The sequence below is a fragment of the Labeo rohita genome, chromosome 25, assembly GCF_022985175.1.
Source record: "Labeo rohita strain BAU-BD-2019 chromosome 25, IGBB_LRoh.1.0, whole genome shotgun sequence".
Classification (NCBI taxonomy): Eukaryota; Metazoa; Chordata; class Actinopteri; order Cypriniformes; family Cyprinidae; genus Labeo; species Labeo rohita.
In genome coordinates, this window is record NC_066893.1 from 23,712,924 (window position 1) to 23,732,216 (window position 19,293).

The 19,293-nt window shown below is 30.7% G+C and overlaps 1 protein-coding gene across 2 annotated transcripts in view; it reads right to left on the bottom strand.

The window, feature by feature from the left end:
- Window positions 1-19,293, bottom strand: part of plxnb2b (plexin b2b) — a 255,909-nt gene that overhangs the window by 40,884 nt on the left and 195,732 nt on the right. For both annotated transcript variants that reach the window (XM_051099100.1, XM_051099101.1), the window contains 10 exons: window positions 18,647-18,835; window positions 16,473-16,601; window positions 13,342-13,442; window positions 11,429-11,555; window positions 10,791-10,947; window positions 8,632-8,743; window positions 8,079-8,190; window positions 5,064-5,165; window positions 3,263-3,355; window positions 2,784-2,871 (listed from right to left, as the gene is read on the bottom strand). In XM_051099100.1, coding sequence (XP_050955057.1) covers window positions 2,784-2,871; window positions 3,263-3,355; window positions 5,064-5,165; window positions 8,079-8,190; window positions 8,632-8,743; window positions 10,791-10,947; window positions 11,429-11,555; window positions 13,342-13,442; window positions 16,473-16,601; window positions 18,647-18,835 — 1,210 coding nt within the window. The remainder of the gene's footprint in view (window positions 1-2,783; window positions 2,872-3,262; window positions 3,356-5,063; window positions 5,166-8,078; window positions 8,191-8,631; window positions 8,744-10,790; window positions 10,948-11,428; window positions 11,556-13,341; window positions 13,443-16,472; window positions 16,602-18,646; window positions 18,836-19,293) is intronic.

Here is a 19,293-nt window from a genome sequence, read left to right on the forward strand (position 1 = left end):
TGCTTAGGTTTTTCAAAAACATTTTAAAGGTCTAGTTTAACCAAAAATAAAATGTTCTGGCTTATATCTCAACCTGCATAAATAATATAATAAGTAAATAGTGTAACAACAATACTATAAACAATACTGTGAAAAACAACTGAATTTAACTTACATGAGAAGTAGTGAATCAGAATTGATAAATGAATCATTTTTTAATCAAATCTTTTGAATGAATCAATGGATCTGATTCGCAAAACCAGTCTAAATGTTCTGTCATTGCTTACTTGTGTTGGTTTAAAACTGTAGCAATTTTTATGGTTTAAAGGCTTTTTTGGCTTAAATGTAAGTAATATAATAAAATAAATAAAATGATTAATAAGCAAATAATATCAATAAATCATTAAAATTGTGCACTACAGTCAAGTCTTCTGATGTTATTCAATAGCTTTGGGCAAGAAACAACTGAATTTAAGTTGTTATTTGAGAAGTTTTTAAGCTGAATTTGTGAATCATTCTTTTGAGTCAAATCTTTTGAATGAATCTGAATGGATCTGAATCAGAAAACCAGTCTAAACCAGTCTATGTTTCTGTCTTCTGTCAACATTATTCAATGACTTTGGGTGAGAACCAACTGATTTTAAGTATGATATGTGAAGAATATGAGAAGTTTTTAAGCTCAATTTGTAAACGAATCATTCTTTTGAGTCAAATCTTTTGAATAAATCAACCGATCTGATTCACAAAACCAGTCTAAACCAGTCTACATTTCTGTCATCTGTCAGTGTTATTTAATGACTTTGGTTGAGAAACAACTGAATTTATGTATGATATGAGAAGAACATGAGAAGTTTTTAATCTCGATTCATGAACAAATCATTCTTTTGAGTCAAATCTTTTGAATGAATCAATGGATCTGATTTACAAAACCAGTCTAAACCAGTCTAAACGTCTGTCATCTGTCAATGTTATTCAATGGCTTTGGGTGAGAAACAACTGAATTTAAGTATGATATGAGAAGAATATGAGAAGTTTTTAATCTCAGTTTGTGAACGAATCATTCTTTTGAGTCAAATCTTTTCAATGATTCAATGGATCTGATTCACAAAACCAGTCTATGTTTTTTTCATCTGTCAATGTTATTTAATAACTTTGAGTGAGAACCAACTGAATTTAAGTTTGATATGAAAAGAATTTCATATCAAACATATCATATCAGAAGTTTTTAAGATCAATTTGTGAATGAATCATTTTTTGGACTCAGATCTTTTCAGTGATTCACTGGATCTGATTCACAAAACCAGTCTAAACCAGTCTAAATTTCTGTCATCGGTCAATGTTATTCAATGGCTTTGGGTGAGAAACAACTAAATTTAAGTATGAAATGAGAAGAATATAAGAAGTTTTTAAGTTGAAATCGAAATAATCATTCTTTGATTCAAATCTTTTAAACAAATCAATGTATCAGATTCACAAAATCAGTTTAAACCAGTCAAAATTTCAGTCATTTGTCAACGATATTCAGTGGCTTTGAGTGAAAACCAACTGAATTCATGTATGATATGAGAAGAACATAAGAAGTTTTTTTTTTGTCTAAGTAAATAATATAATTAAATAACATAAAGGACCTAAATAAATAAATAATATATCTAAAATTAAGCTTGTTCCCTATAGTCAGGTTTTCTAATGTTATTCAATGACTTTGAGTAAGAAACAACTGAATTTGACTATGATAAGAGTATGATAATTTTTTTAATTGTGCTTAATTTTCGGTCATTGTTTACTCATGTTGGTTCAAACATGTATACTTTTTTTGCATAAATAACAGTAAAATAAATAATATAAAAAAACTAAATTATTATTATTATAATACAGATTTGATTATTATTTTAAATATATTATTTTATTATTATAAAATTATAAATTAAAATATAAATTATTATTATTATTATTTGATGGTTTGGGTGAGAAACAACTGATTGTTATGTAATAAGTTTTAAGCTCAATTTGGGAACGAATTATTCTTTTGAGTCAAATCGTGAATCAATGGATATGATTCATAATCCAGTCTAAACCAGTTTACTCATGTCAGTCCAAACCTGTAGATTTTTTCTTTTTTCTTTCTTTCTTTTTTTTTTTGCATAAACAATATAATAAGTAATATAATAAAATACATATCAGTCCAAACCTGTAGGAGTGTCTTTTCATTTTAAAGACTAAATAAATAAATGAATAAATAAATGATATTAATAATATAATTTATAACAGACCCATATATATATTATGTAAAGACAAATAAAATAAAAAAACTTTATGTAATAAATGAATAAGGTGTTGTTTTTGAATGAAAAACAACTGAATTTAAGTTACGAATAAATCTTTTTTTTATTGAGCCAAATCTTTTCAACAAATGAGTGGATCTGATTCTCAAAACCAGTCCAAATGATCATTTACTTCTTTAGCTGATTAGATTCTCAAGTTCAGCTCATTCCAGATCATTGAGTCACTGAGTTTACTATGAGAATCAGGTAATTTAATTCCTTAATGGTTAAAAGCTCACGAATGGGGAACATGAGTGAGTTCATCATACAAAACTACTGAATGACTTCAGAAGGGTTGGAACATAGTGCATGAATCATATGGACAATTTCATGAAATGTTTACGCTTTAAAACTTCTGTCCTCATTCACTGTAAGTATATTGCAGGAGCAACCAGCACATTCTTCAAAATATCTTCTTTTATATTCCACAGAAGAAAGAGTCATATGGTGAGTAAATGATGAAAAAAAAGTGAGAGCGATTACCGCTAAGACTGCTGTCGATCTTCTTTCCGGTGTATTTGTCTCTGACGTGGAACAGAACGTTGGTCTCATGAGCTTTATCAAAGGAAAACTGGAAGAGACAGATCAGAGGGTGAGTCAGACGCGCTTTCAGGAGCGTCTCATTTGGACATGAGCTCATCTTAGGTAAAAATATTCCTCTCTGTATCTACGGGCAGTTTGGCAGGAAGTCAAAAAGCAGCCGAACAGCGTTTGCTGCTCTCTCCGCTCAACACCTACGGTTCTTTTCTCCACTAGACACGAACTACAGGCTGGAGACTTTCCAACAGGGGGAGCTATAAACTCCCAGAAGAGCCACTGAAGTGTAGGTAGGTGTCTTTTTATGCTGCGTATCATTTAGCAAGAGCTTTTTATATAAAAAGATTTACAGTAGAAGAACAACAGTCTGCCTTGGGCAACATGCGGATCGAGAGAAACAGGGCCAGAGTGTGTGTGAAACTAACCACATAACCGCTGAAAGAGTAGAAGGGTCCCGGATCCGTCTTGACATCTTCCTCAGACTTCATCAGCTCTGTTCCGATGGTGAAATCACGGCCCTGAAGAGTCACAATTCAGAAAACATCAACAATAAACACTTTTGGAACATTTATACACAGGTAGGAGGACAGGAAATGATGGAGGGAGAAAAGGGAAAAAATTTGGAAATAAGTACAAGCCACATTTGGACAGATCTGTTTAGAGGAAACTGAATTATGATTTCGAACAGATTATAAGTGCATTATTATGTGTGTGTGTGTGTGTGTGCGTGTGTGTGTAATGTTGTAATATTTAATATACGTTGAAGTTTAGTTTTTTTTATTGACAATTTTTAGTTTTAAGAATGAAATTTTTAACAACAACAACAACGATAATAATAATAATAATATTAATAATAATAATGATAATAATAATTTGCCAATGGATATAATCTCTAAAAAGAATCACTACAAATTTGTCACTACAAATTTTAAGAGTAATTAATTTTAAAAAATGCCTGTAAATGTCTGTATTATGTTAAAAAGAATTATAGTTTATATATTATAGTTTATAATATATTATAGATTATACTATTAATATAAATGTTAATATAAATTATTATTATTATTATTATTAATTATTATTTATAATCTTATTTAATTACTATCCCTTAAATGTAATGTAATTTCAATATGATATGATATTATATTATATTATATTATATTATAGTATAATGACAATATTTAGATAATATTTATTTCATTTATTTTTATTTTATAAATTATACACACATTCTCAAATACATAAAATTTAAAAATATATAAAATATTTTATATATGTTGACGTCTAGTTTTTTATTGGCAACAACAACAACAATAATAACAATAATAATAATAATAATAATAATAATAATAATTTTGCCAATGGATATTAATATTAGGGGTGTCACTACAAATTTTAGGAGAAATTAATAAAAAAAAATTGTATTATAGTATTAATTATTTATTATTATTCACAATCTTATTTCATTTCTATTCTGCAAATGTAATGTAATTATTAATTATATATATATATATATATATATATGTATATACATACACACACACACACACATATATATATATATATTTATATAAATTATACACACACTCAAATACATATAATTTTCAAATATAAAAAAATATTTCATGTATGTTGACGTTTTTTTTGTTTTATTGGCAATATTTTTTTGTTTTAAGAATAAAATTCTTAATAAAAACAACAACAACACTAATAATAATAATAATAATAATAATAATAATACTCTTAGAAATTATACACACTCAAATACATATGTTACATAACAACAATATAATAATAATAATTATAAAACAATTTGCCAATGGATATAATCTCTGAAAACAATAATAATATTAGGGGTGTCAACTTTACATTTTAAGTTAATGATTATATAAATAAAATATCTGTATTATTTTAAAAGGATTATAGTTATTAAATATTAATATATGCTTATAGTATTAATTATTTAATAATGTAATGTAATTAATAATTACAGTAATTTCAGTATTATATATTATATTGTATTATGTTATGTTATATTATATTATACAATATTTGAATATTATATATTAAATATTAGTGATTAATTAGATTACTTAATAACATATAGACAGTTTATTCCACTGATTTTAAACAGCCCTACTTAATATATTAGACAACTGATTTAATGACTTTGAATGATCTTGTGACCTTGAAGACTGACATTTGACGCAATCAAACAGAACTCACCTTGTACGGGTCCAGATTAATGCCCTCAAAACTGATCCGGGTTTTGTATCCGACCGGAATGAGGATGGGATCCGGATTCTCGAAGCGCGGACAGCTCTTGTTCTGGAACACAGAGAAGATGGAGAACTCAGGAAAGTTGAATCTGCTGAAGTCCACACTAATCTGTGGCGATTTTCTGAGCGATTTTTAATTTACATCCCACATAAATTAATGAACAGCCATTGAAACTGAAAAACTCATTAACTGTGATGACGTGCATGATTAAAACAGTTTATTTACAGCTGAAATGTAATATATCCTCACTGACATTGGTGACTGTGTCTAATTGCATAATTGCACATAATCCATTTTTTCCAGCAGTTTTGCTGATTCAGCTAATGCGTTTTGCATTAAAACTTTCTGAGAAAAGTCATTTACTCTGTGTCCATTTCATCAGCCATGTGTGGCTGTTCCAGGAAATATCAAGGAGTGTGAAGGCCATTTCTGAAATTGCTGGCACTGGATATCGATAACGATTCAGCTGTATGCTTCAAGAAATGGTTTTAAGAAAATAAATAAATTAAACATCTGGACCAGTTGGATCTGGTGTTTGAAGACGAGAACCACATGAAACTAATCAAAGTGGCCCAAATCAATGGCGCTGATAGCACACATACATCACTGAGACGTTTACTCGATTTGTGCTTTTTCATACATGCCATTTTTAGCACATTTCCTCATCTGCAATACTTCACTAAACACTCGCCACTGAATGTTACAATTCAGAACATTCAGAAGATGTTTTTATTTGCCAAACACACATTCTTGGTCTTAAAGGAATCGTTTACCCAAAAACGAACAATTGCTGAGAATGTATTCTCCCTCAGAATGAGAGTCAAGTGATGTAATGCTACATTTCTCAAAATCAGATGGAGAAACAAACTCATGTGCATCATGGACGGCCTGAGGGTGAGTACATTTTCAGCAAATTTTTGCTCTTTTGGGTGAAACATTCCTTAAATACGACAGCGACAAGCTTAAAGCTGAAATATTTTGATAATAGCTGAAATTCTGAGAATAAAGTCGAAATGTTTTGAGAATAAAGTCAAAATTACAAGAATAAAGTCAAAATATTTAGACAAAGTTGAAATTATAATAAAGTCAAAATGACGAGAATAAAGTCAAAATTGCAAGAATAAAGTCAAAATATTTTGACAATAAAGTTAAAATTATGAGAATAAAGTAAAAATATTCTGACAAAGTTGAAATTATAATAAAGTCAAAATGACGAGAATAGTCAAAATATTTCTACAGTAAAGTCAAAATTATGAGAATAAAGTTGAAATATTTCGACTATAAAGTTGAAATTATGAGAATACAGTCAATGTTTCGAGAATAAAGTCAAAACTGCAAGAATAAAGTCAAAATATTTTGAGAATAAAGTCAAAATGACAAGAATAAAGTCAAAATGATGAGAATAAATTCTAAATATTTCTATAATAAAATCAAAATTACGAGAATAAAGTTGAAATATTTCGACAAAGCTAAAATTATGAAAATAGAGTCAATGTTTCAAGAATAAAGTCAAAAATTGCAAGAATAAAGTCGAAATATTTTGACAATAAAGTTAATATTATGAGAATAATTATGATTTTTTTAAGTTGCACTCTTGACATATTAATCTATTACTTTTCTTACATAATTTGTAACACAAAAATATGGTAAAATATCTATTTAGGAGTCTTAGACCTTTCCAACAATGTATAATTTGTCATGAAAACGTAAACTTAGGCGTCCCACAAAGGGAACGTGACAGTTAAAGGGTTAAGTAAGGTTACAGCGGCAGTCCGCACTTTCCTTTGGACCCATTAAGGGAACACTTCATTTTTTTTTTTAAGAGAGGCTCATTGTCCAGCTCCCCTAGAGTTAAACAGTTGAGTTCTACCATTTTCGTATCCATTCAGTCGATCTCTGGGTCTGGCGGTAGCACTTTTAGCATAGCTTAGCATAGATCATTGAATCTGATTAGACCGATAGCATCTCGCTCAAAAATGACCATATATAATGACAATATTTTTCCTATTTAAAACTTGACTCTTCTGTAGTTACATCGTGGACCAAGACTGATGGAAAATGAAAAGTTGTGATTTTCTAGGCTGATATGGCTAGGAACTATACTCTCATTTCGACGTAATAATCAAGGAACTTTGCTGCCGTACCATGGGTGCAGCAGGCGCAATGATATTATGCAGCGGCTGAAAGTGACCGGAATTATTACGCCATCAGTCTTGGTCCACGATGTAACTACAGAAGAGTCAAGTTTTAAATAGAAGAAATATCGAAAATCTTTGGTCATTTTTGAGCGAGATGCTAACGGTCTAATCGGATTCAATGATCTATGCTAAGCTATGCTAAAAGTGCTACTGCCAGAACCGGAGATCGGCTGAATGGATTCAAAAACGGTAAAACTCTTGTTTTGGAGTTGGAAAATGAGCCTATTTTCAAAAAAAGTGGAGTGTTCCTTTAAGTTTTAACAGACCCCCTAAAGGGGCCATGAGTTTGGTGGGGGGGTAACTGGGAATGAATGGAGGAAAGTCACTTCAGAGAAGGCAATGCCTCCATCGTGATATGATTGGATATGACTGGTTATGATCGGCTGTGATTGGTTCACATGATAAATCCTGCCTCTTGTGTTCGCAAATCAGTCTAATTTAAAAAGTAAACAACTTACACACTTAGATATAACCATTTTGCTACATCAAAATGACATGAAAACATGATCTGTGGGAGTTTTTAGTGAATAATCAACTTTAAAGTAAATCTCCACGTCTGTGACCAATATTTACCGAGCTTTGATGACTGATGATCCGAAAAATTCAAAAATAGCTAAAAGTTAACTATTAAAAACAATAGCTGAACAAAATGTATTTTCTTTACATAGTGTATGTGTAGCAAGTGAGGTGTGTAATAAACTGTATCACTGATAAAAAGAAAGAAAATGCTGCATATGAGCTCATTTGATTCTCTGTTCAGTACCTGTCGGTGTTTGATTATATTGGCGCCGGTTTCTGCATCGCTCAGATCCGTGCAAGCGTGCGCCGCAATGTTCCACTGACATCCCCAAGCGCTGCTCACACAGGAAGTGCATCTGCGGAGAAACACGCGAAGCGATTAAAGCGGAGGACGGCAGAGTTTTCAAATCAGAGTTCTAGTTAAATTTTTCATCAGTGTGTAAATGTTTGGAGTAAAAGCATATAGTCCCGGTGCACTTCAAATAATACTCATTCATCAGCAATGTCCCAGAGCTCTTAAAAAACACAAGGAGAAGGAAAAAAAAAAGAGATGAGAGATCGACTTTCATGTGTGATGAATGAATGGGAAACGAAAGCAATTTCCTGCTCTTGGAAGGAAAAAAAAAACGTAAGCAAGTCTCTATAGAAACAAATTCAATTCCAGCTTCAGTGATGCATTACAATTTATGAGTAAACCTCATCGTTACAGATGCTCGTATTCATTATACACACACTGGTGTCAGCATAAAGCGGAGACACACACTCGCTGACAATAGGAGCCCAGACAGCAAACGTACGGTGTATTTTCTGCTTTCCGGACTGCCGCTGCGCAGTTGTAGAACTTGTACTCGCTGGACACCACCTCAACGCTACCGTTCACAAAGATGTGGACCGGAACTGAAACGAAATCTACAAGAAAATGCACAGAGGGGGGTCAAGAGAAGGTTAGCCAATCACAGGAAAGGTCATCAGCATCAAAGTCTTAAAGATACAGTAGCAAAACTGCCTTAAGAAACCCTGATGAGCATTACATATATGACTATATCAACTATATTTCAAATTAAAGGCTGAAATTATAGGCATAATGAGTTGAATTTGACTGTTCTGATTGTTTAACTCAATAATTAACTTAAAATAATGACTTGTTCACAAATTACACAGCTCCAGTTAACAGCTAAATGGAGGAGAAGATTGAATCTTTTATGCTGATTTTTTTTTGCTCTTTTAGTAGCTTGACAGACATGGCCAATATGAACTGCTGGAAATTGCTCCTTTTGGGTTTCACAATAGTAACAAAATATAGGTTTGAAATAACAATTGAATAAATAAATAAATAAATGCTTTTTATTTTAATATTTTGTTAATTTTTTACATAAATGAAAACAATAATATCTTATTAAAAAAACAATAAAATATTTTTTTTTATTACACATAATAAATAATTTAAATATTTTAATTAAAATACTTTATTTAATTTAGCCTACTGTTTTAAACCCTACATTATTCTGGACAATTTTTAAGAACTGGACTGCTATATTATATGAATAATAATAATAATAATAATAATATAACAGCATGTAAATAATAAAATAAATAAAATAATAAAACCAATTAAACATTTAACTAAATTTTACATTAATATTTTTTATAAATGATAAAAAGATAAAAAAATTAGTTTATAAAAAACAAAAAAATAATTAAAATATTTTATTAAAATACTTTAATTATTTAAATTAGATTGTTGCTACATAATAATAATAATAATAATAATAATATTTAACAGCATGTAAATAATAAAATAAATAAATTTTACTTTAATATTTTTTACAACTTTTTTTTTTTTTTTTTATAAAAGATAAAATGATAATTATACTAAATGTAAATAATGTAAAAAAAATATTTTAATTAAAATAAAAACTTTAATGATTTAAATTAGATTGTTGCTTTAAACCCCACATCATTCTGGACCATTTTAACAACTTAACTGCTACATAATAATAATAATAATAGTTAAAAAAAAAAAAAAAAGAATAAAACATTTAAATGTAAAAATAATAAGTTAAATATAAAAAATTATTATTATGAACAATACATTTTTTCTTTTATTACTGGTATTATTGGTAATAACATCCATTATTTAAAATAAATACAAATCAAAACATCCTGAACCACCCACATAATTTTTGTTTTACTTAAAGTTATTGAAAAAAATGAATGTAAAAAATAATAAGATCAATATTACAAATTATTTACTATGCAGAATACATTATTGCTTTTATTATTGGCACTAATGTTAATACCATGTATTATTTATTATAACCAAATCATAATATAACATCTTGAATTACTAATTACATATTTTTATTTAAACTATTGCTTTAAACACCACATCTTTCTGGGTCATTTTAAGAATTGGGACTGCTACATAATAATAACATTAATAATAATAATAATAATAATAATAATATAATAATAATAATAATGTTTAGAAAACAAATTAATAAAAATGTAAAATGATTTATTATGAAAAAATACATTATTGCTTTTATTAATGGTAATAATATGTATTATTTATTATAAATACAAATAATAATATAACATCCTAAATTACTAATTACAAATATTTAATTTTTATTTAAACTATTGTTTTAAATGCCACATCATCAATTGTAGCCAAATAATAAAGAAAAACAAAACAAAACAAAATAAAATAAAATAAAATAAAATAAAATAAAAATATTTGTCATTTTTCTGTATTAATAATTTAATTTAATAAACAATCAAATATCAATGTAGTAATTATTTATCAAATAATTTAATTTCGTAATTGAAAATTGTAATTAAAATGTAGTTCAAAATAATAAAATAATTCAGCTTTCAAAAACAGACAAACTTTCATTAGGGCTAGGGTAAACATTTTTTAGAGAGTCTGACACACATATGATTTTTGACGTACCTTGTTGCGCACGTGTCGACGGAATAAGATGCTGTTCAGGTAAGCGGCAACTGATCCGGCCGTCCACCCTCCTGGCGTTGCTCTGATAAGAGCCGAAGGCGCAGTGGATACGGTCTGAATCTCTGAGGGTCGGCAGCACTCGCATGCTTATCTCAACCTGAGGGATGTTTTACAAAATCTAAACTCAACACTTGTGACGATTTAGGAGAAAAGAACAAATCCAACATCTTTGAAACTATTACATATATACAGATTACATTTATTCAGATGACAAGCAGATGACTGATTTGGGTTTGTTCAAAACACTTTGTCTGAATAATTGTTCAGGTTTCTTAAGAATGTATTTGAGCAAATATAACTTTTAAACGTTTCACTCAACAAAACAGCAAGAAGCGCCCTCCTAATACACACACGCCATAATCAGAGAGCGCATTGCATTGAAGTGCAAAACATGACGGCAGCACCTTTACAACAGCATTCTAAACACGCCATCAGCGCCCATTGTGTTTTCACCGTCTGTTCACCAATATGGCCTCATTGTGTGGGAGTCATGCTCAGCTTTTCTCATAATCAGCGCTGAGCAGTCTGGTTTAAAAATAAGACTCTGGTAATTGTGTCCGCGACACTCAGGCTGGTACCTGCTGGGACTTCAAGCAGCTGAGATTCGGCGGGTGGAAAGAGATGATTTTCACACACTGTTGGGTCGGACTCCACAGCCAACCGTTCTTGTCCTCCGCGCGGCTGCACTCCGATCTCCTGGTGCATCTACGCAATCAATAACGCATTAGAACATAACACTCCTTGTGCAATTAAATACAGCAAGATTATAATACAACACTCATGTTTATGGAAAAACATGATGATTGCGTCTTTACACTGCAATTTTGTATTTTGCAAATAACAAAATAAAAATCAGTAATTCAGTAAAAAATTATTCAAAATAAGTTCAAAATTAAAAATTATTAATTCAGTTTCAAATATATATAATATTTTTTATAGACATATATAGTAATAAAATATAATTAATATATAATAAAATATAATAAACAAAAATTCAATTAATTAAAAAATGTAATAATCCAAATGTAAAATAAAAAAATAAGTAAGCACTGTTTGCGTTTGTTTTAGTTATATTTTAGCTTTTTCCTTTTTTTTATATAACATGGTATATACAAATAATATATAAACATAACTTTCTATATATTAAATTTAAATTCAAAATTCAATTTAATTATATAAAAATACAAAATAAAATGATTTAAATAAGCATTAAAAATAAAAAAAATAAGCATTATTTGTGTTTATTTATATTTTTAGCCCTTTCCTTTTATTTTTAATAAAAAATAAAAATAGGTATGAAATGTAGTGTAAACAAATAATATACAAACATAACACTATTTTAAATTATACAACAGCAATTAAATAACTTTAAATTTAAAATAATAAATAATGCATAAATAATTCTAAGAAACAGAGAAAAATGTGTATGTAAATATATAAATAAAGCACTGTCAAAAATTCTAATTCTATAAAAATAAAAAAATTATCTAAACAAGCATTAAAAAAAACTAAATGAGCATAATTTTTAGTTGTATTAATTCTTAGCTTTTTTCTTTTATTTCTTAATAAAAAATAAAATATGCATAAAGTAGTATATTCAAATAATATATCAATTTAACAAATATACATTACATTATACAGTAACAATTAAAATAATATATAACATAAAACATTTATAAATAATTCCAATTAATATATGTATATACACAGTATATATTATATAAACACTATATAAATACAATACACAAAAAGTAAAAATGTGTATGTAAATAAATAAATAATGTACTGCCAAAAATTCAATTTAATTGTTTAAAAAACTAAATTAAACTCTAAATAAGCATAATTTGTAGTTGTTTTAATTTTTTCTTTTAATGCTTTAACACACACACACACACATATATACACACACACATATATGTATAACAATTAAATAACTTCAAATTAAAATATATATATAATTCATAAAAAATTAACATGTAGTATGTACTATATAAACACACTATATAAATACAGTACACAAAAATGTAGAAAAAACGTGTATGTAAATAAAAAAGTACTGTCAAAAAGTCAATTAATTATATAAATATAAAAAATAAAATAATCTTAAGCATTTTTAAAAATTGTAAAAAATTAAACTAAATATGCATTATTAAATATGAAAAATGTTTTTTCCTTTTTTTAAATAAAAACTAAAATACGTATAAAGTAGTATATACAAACATATAAATATAACACTATATATATTACATTATACAGTAACAAATAACTTCAATTAAATTAGATATTTAATTTAAAATAATATATAATAATTCATAAATAATTATTATTCAAATATATATGTAATATGTAATATATAACAATAAAAAAATAAAATAATCTAAATAAGCATTAAAAATGTTAAAAGTACAACTAAACTAAATAACTAAATAAAAAAGGTTGCATTCAAACTTAAAACAGAGAAAAGACATAAGCACAATATTAAGGTGGGTACCTTCCCTCCAGGACACACCACCCACAGTAGGGATCTCTCTGAGCGACACACGACTGGCAGTCTGTCTTCAGATGGCAGGCCTGAACGGGCACCTTTGTGATCTGCACGATCGCAAAACAATAAAATTATTAAAATAAAGTTGCACTCAACAGAGCTAGTATGCATCTAAAGGCTGCAATGCAAAATTCAGTAGACTTTAAAAGGTCCCAAGAAGACAATAGCCAAAACCATAAAAAGCAAAGTAGCTCTTGAAAAGTAAATAATAGGGCCCTATGATTTCCACGATGCAGAAAACGCGGATGGAATCGCGGAATCCAGTCATAAAAATTGAATTTACTGAATAACGCGGAATGTCACGGAATCTGTCAAAGTTTGAATGAATGAATCAAAGGTAGGTCATTACACTTAAATCAAACCGCAATATGGACTAGTATCTGTAAATATTATGCCTGAAAAATACCATTTAAATGTGAATCCTGTATGTTCTGCGTGTCTCTGTTTTAATGAATGGAGCAGACAAGTAGTTTTGTTTACCACACCAAGATCTTTTCGGGTTCAGGCTTAATTTATATCATTTTACACAGGCTCGGGCAGGGCTCAGGCTTGCGCTCCGGCTTGCGCTGTAAATGAGCGGTCATGTGATGCGCTTCGATTAGCACGAGAAAGATGCGAAAATGGATGCTAAGGAGGTGAAACGGAGGCTTGCCTCTGGCGATTATGTTTTGGTTGCACCAGCAACTAAAGCAAAGTCTGAGGTGTGGAAAAGTTTTGAACATGTGCATAATGAGAATAATGAGCCAGTAGTGCTGCTGGACGCACCATCAGTGACCGCAGGACCGCGCTTAAGCCATCTACAGTGGATTCAAAACTTTTCCTCCACAAAAACATGTAGCCTAATCTTGGTGAGTAAAGGTTTTTCAAATTATAACTAAATATTAATTGAGTCTTAAATGCATAATGTAGACAGAGTATATAGGCTAATGTTGGCATTATTCTTTTATTACATTTCAGCTGCTATTCAGCGTCGCGTTGAGGCTGGATTGCGGAGAGAAGTGGTGAAGCAAATCCCGTGGAGCCTTTATCTTAATTTCGTTATTGCCAAATACCAATCTAATTTAGAATTTATCTTAATTTAATTTGTAAAGAAAGACTGTGCAAAAAAGTGTATGCCTAAGCCTATTTAGAGTGCTGAGATGTTACGACGTTACAGAGGACTTATTTTATTTCTTTGTTCCAACTTCCAAGTGGCCTATAGCCTACGTTTGTCATGAATAAATTATGTTAAAACATGTATAAAAGACTCATTTTGACAAAAGGCAAAAGAGCCGTGTGCTTGCGCATATTTAAATAATGTCGGGCTGTAAACGGGTTCGGGCTGTTAAAAAGCTGTCAGTCAAAATATGCCTGTCGGGCCTAACTTTTAAAGCCCGATTACAGCTCTAATGTAAAGGTAGACACAGCAACCCATCAAAATAAAAGTCCGGTTTAACTTGAAGACATTGTGCCAGAAATGTATTAGTACTATTACTACTACTACTAAAATGAAACAAACATTATTTTTTAGGGTATAATCACACAACAATTCCTCCATGTTTTAATTTTAATAGTAAATTCCCCTTTGTTTGCCAAAAAAAAAAAAGTTTGCTTAATTAAAAGATAAATGAAATTAATGTGTTATGCCTTCATTGGATAACCAGAACATTTTAAATACACAACACAGAATTTTTGAGGGTAAAAAAACCTTTCATAAGGCTGTTTTAAGAATAGATTTGAATAAATTAAGTATGAATTCAAATAATTAGACATGCTAAATCACATAATTTGATAACAAAAAAGGTGAGAAAAAATAAAACATTTCTTAGGCCCCTAAACATGTCATTTTTGTTAAAGGGGTCATCGGATGCCCATTTTCCACAAGTTTATATGATTCTTTAGGGTCTTAATGAAAAGTCTGTAATATACTTTGGTTAAAAATTCTCAATGGTTGTGCAAAACAACATGCAAATGTTCCTATTAAATGCAAATGAGCTCTGCTCGCCCCGCCCCTCTCTTCTCTCTGTGGAGTGACGAGCCTGTTTACTTTAGCCGCATTTAGCGCATTTGGCCACTAAACTTGCTAACTAGCATGTTTTTAGGAAAGGTGATTGCAGAGATTCATAAAAAAACCTTATACTCACTTCTGCTGTAAGTGAAGCTGGATCACGAATGATTTGTGTAAACATAGACGGATATATGTAGATCGGGAGCCGTATTCCCTTCACAAACAAATGTAATCCACTGGATCTTCAGCGGCTCAGATGTCGGGAGTAAATGACGACCACTATGTTCATTATTACATCCAGCAACACAACACCTCAATCGCTCAATCGGAGATATTCTTGTCTAACTTACATCCCTGCTCTGGCATCAAAACATGGAAAGTTACTGGACTGTGACAGCTGATCTGAGGTAAGACGCTCATGTCAATCAACTATCGTGGGAGCGGCCTCTGTTGGTGTGACATCACACCGACAGGCATCTGAGAACGGCTCGATTTGAAAAAGGGAATATTATTTTTACAGATTAATTAAAAACCACTGCATGGATTTTTATCATTATAGGATAGATTTGTACATACACTGCCAACACACATTAATGTTCAAACAACATGAAAAAGTGAAGTTTGCATCCGATGACCCCTTTAAACCTTTATTAAATTGTTGTGAAATTGTATAAGTTTCATGATTTTAATTAATTAGACATGGACTTTGATTAATAAAATGTAATTTACCATTAAAAAAGAAGTTGATAAAAATTAAAACGGAATTCAGAAAAAAATAAAACAGGATTTGGTAAAAAATAAAATGGATTTCATAGGGCCCTAAAATAAGTTGACACAAAACAAAGCCTTTTATGTTGATCGGTTCAAGCGGAATTAACTGCAGAAAATTACAGAGAAGACAACAAAAGGCAAAGCATGAAGGCTTTCAATAAACACTGCAATTACACCAGCGTAAGGTCACAAGCTCAGCAAGACATATATTGATGCCTTAAAAAAAACAATAACACATATTTCAGCACCAACAGGAAGCGCAACAATAAAAGGCATTTCCTGAGGTCGCCGTCTATGATAAATGACTCCAGCCTCATACCTTTTTCTCTGTGGTGATGTACAAGTGCGCCTGGGTTTTGTCAAAGAAAAGGTTCTTATTTACGTAGCCGCTGGTTTTGTAGCCCGGACCGGGGTTGTACGCCTCTCCCTGGCTCGATGACAAATGTACCTGGGTAAAGAGAGAACAATAGACACAGAGAAACCTGCAATTAACCAGTCGAGCACAGGACAGGACACATCTGTCATATTTACGGACCACACAAAACCCCCTCAGCTCGTCCCACGCACCTGAGCCGCACCTGACAACGTGTCAACCCCCAACTAATAGCCTACAAGCCGCATAATGACCATAAAACCGCAGCTCCATAAGCAGGAAACTCACAAAAACCTCCATCTGGACTGTTCCTATCCATCTATCGCTCAATTTCATCTGTCTACCCTACAAATAATCGGCTCTAACAAAGGCTTTTTATTGGGACGTACGAATTGGACTCAAGTGGAGCGAGAGCTTCATTATTTCTAATATATCGCCTAACGTGTTTAGTTGTGTCTGGGTTCGGTGACAGTAATATCTTCTTTTCTTTCATCCCTCTGTCAGAGATTCGCTACGTTCACCCTCCAATTCCCTCACCTGCCAAAGCCTAAACTCTGGCTTTGTGACGCGCATGCTAAATCAGGTGTGTGACACCAGGTAGCTAGCTGGTTGTATCGCTTCACTAATTGGTTGTCTCAAATTTCCAGAGACGCTCGTTTCCTCAACATTTCCTTAACAAGCCTCTTTTTTGCCATCCTCCTACGGGCTGTCAAATTTTGGTTATTTTTACATTGTGGAAAAGTTAGTTAAAGAGTTAGTTCACTCAAAAATGAGTAGTGTGTCATTTACTCATCTTTATGTTGTTTCAAACTGGTTTGATTTTCTTTTTTTGGAGAATGAGAAATTTTAGAGTTTTTAGAAATTTAAGGAGAAATATTGAATATTGTGCTGGTTGTTTTAATAAATAAATAATAAATTGATAATAAATAATGAAAACTTAAAAGAGACACTGAAAATTTGCTGAAAAATGTTTGGGATGAGTAAGATTTGTAATGTTTTTTAAAGAAGCCTTTTCTGCTCATCAAGACTGTGTTTAAAACTGCAAAAAAACAGTAATATTGTGAAATATTATTGCAATTTAAAATTGTGGTTTTCTGTTTTAATATACTTCAAAACAGATTTTATTCCTGTCATGCAAAGCTGAATTTTCAGCATCTTCAGTGTCACACGATCCTTCAGAAATCATTCTAATATTCCGATTTATTATCAGTGTTGGAAACAGATACTTTTTTCATGATTGTTTGATGAATAAAACGTTAAAAAGAACAGCTTTTATTCAAAATGGAAATCTTTTGTAACAATATGCACTACCGTTCAAAGTCTGGGGTCAGTAATTTTTTTCTTTCTTTTTTCTTTGAAAGAAATTAATACTTTTATTCAGCAAGGATGTGTTAAATTGATAAAAAGTGGTAGTAAAGACTTACACCGTTCTTTTTAACTTCTTATTCATCAAAGAATCCTGAAAAAAAGTATCACAGGTTCCAAAAATCTATTAAACAGCACAACTGTTTCCAATTTTGATAATGAATTTGCATATTAGAATGATTTCTGATGGATCATGTGACACTGAAGACTGGAGTAATGGCTGATGAAAATTCAGCTTTGCATCACAGTATATTCAAATAGAAAACTGTTATTTTAAACTGCAATAATATTTCATAATATTACTTTTTTTCTGTATTTTTGATCCAAACTTGATCCCAAACTTTTGAATGGCAGTGTAGTCATACAATAACTTTCTGTGGAAAAATAAAAGTAATTTTTGATTTGAATGAACTCAAGAACCGAATTAATTTGATTCATGAATGAATCACTTAGGGTAGTTTTGTGAACTGCATCAAATGATTCACTGAAAGGAAAAAAAGTCTTCTTTTGTGTTCCAGAGAAAAAAAAACTTGCAACACCATTGTTGGGTGAACTATTCCTATAAAGCAATTGTTTATAGTTCACATTCACAAAAGTCGTTCTGTAGTGTTATTCTTACATACATATGAATACATTCTCACTTATATTCCCACAAATTGGCAAAACACCTCAAAGCTATGGGTTCTAGCACCTCGAGATGAGGGTTTGAGCACCGTGTGAATGTAGTTTTTTGAATTTAGCACCGCTTATCTCACCTTGATCACCTCTCCAGCATTGTGTCCCAGAAAAGCAATGGTGTGATCATTCTCGACAGCCACAGCCACTGCGGTCAGCAGGTTCTGCCTGATGAAGACAGGATTGGCCTTCAAGGCAAACTCCTGTCGACTGGCCAACGGAGATGGGAGAAAATCCGCTCCGCACTTGTGCTGGTTCACAATCTCTTTCTGCAAGATAACGAAGTGTTAAGGGAAACCGACAATGAAATAAACATGAAATCAAAATGTGCTATTTATACGCTACTGGCCTTGTCTTGTTAATCTTTCATCAAAATATAATAACTTGCTCCAACTCTAAAACATCCTTGTATCTTTCACTGCATCACAGAAGTTAAATGGGTTACAAAAGAGCACATTTTGTGCATCTCTACCCTTCGGGTGCTGTATGTTAAGCACGTAAAAATCATTCGTTCTCGCTGCAGTTTTTTTTCCCCGAAACACTCAATTTTAACTGGGATCATTTCAGGATGTAAGCAGCAGTGAAATCATTCCAAAATGTGGAGTTCGTTTTCATGAAAGTTTAAAAAAAGAAAGCATTAGTAAATAAAATTCAAAAGTTTCAAAAGCCTTGATCAACAGATCAAATCAACTAAAAGGTTTGATTAGCAAGTAATATGTTTTGTCAA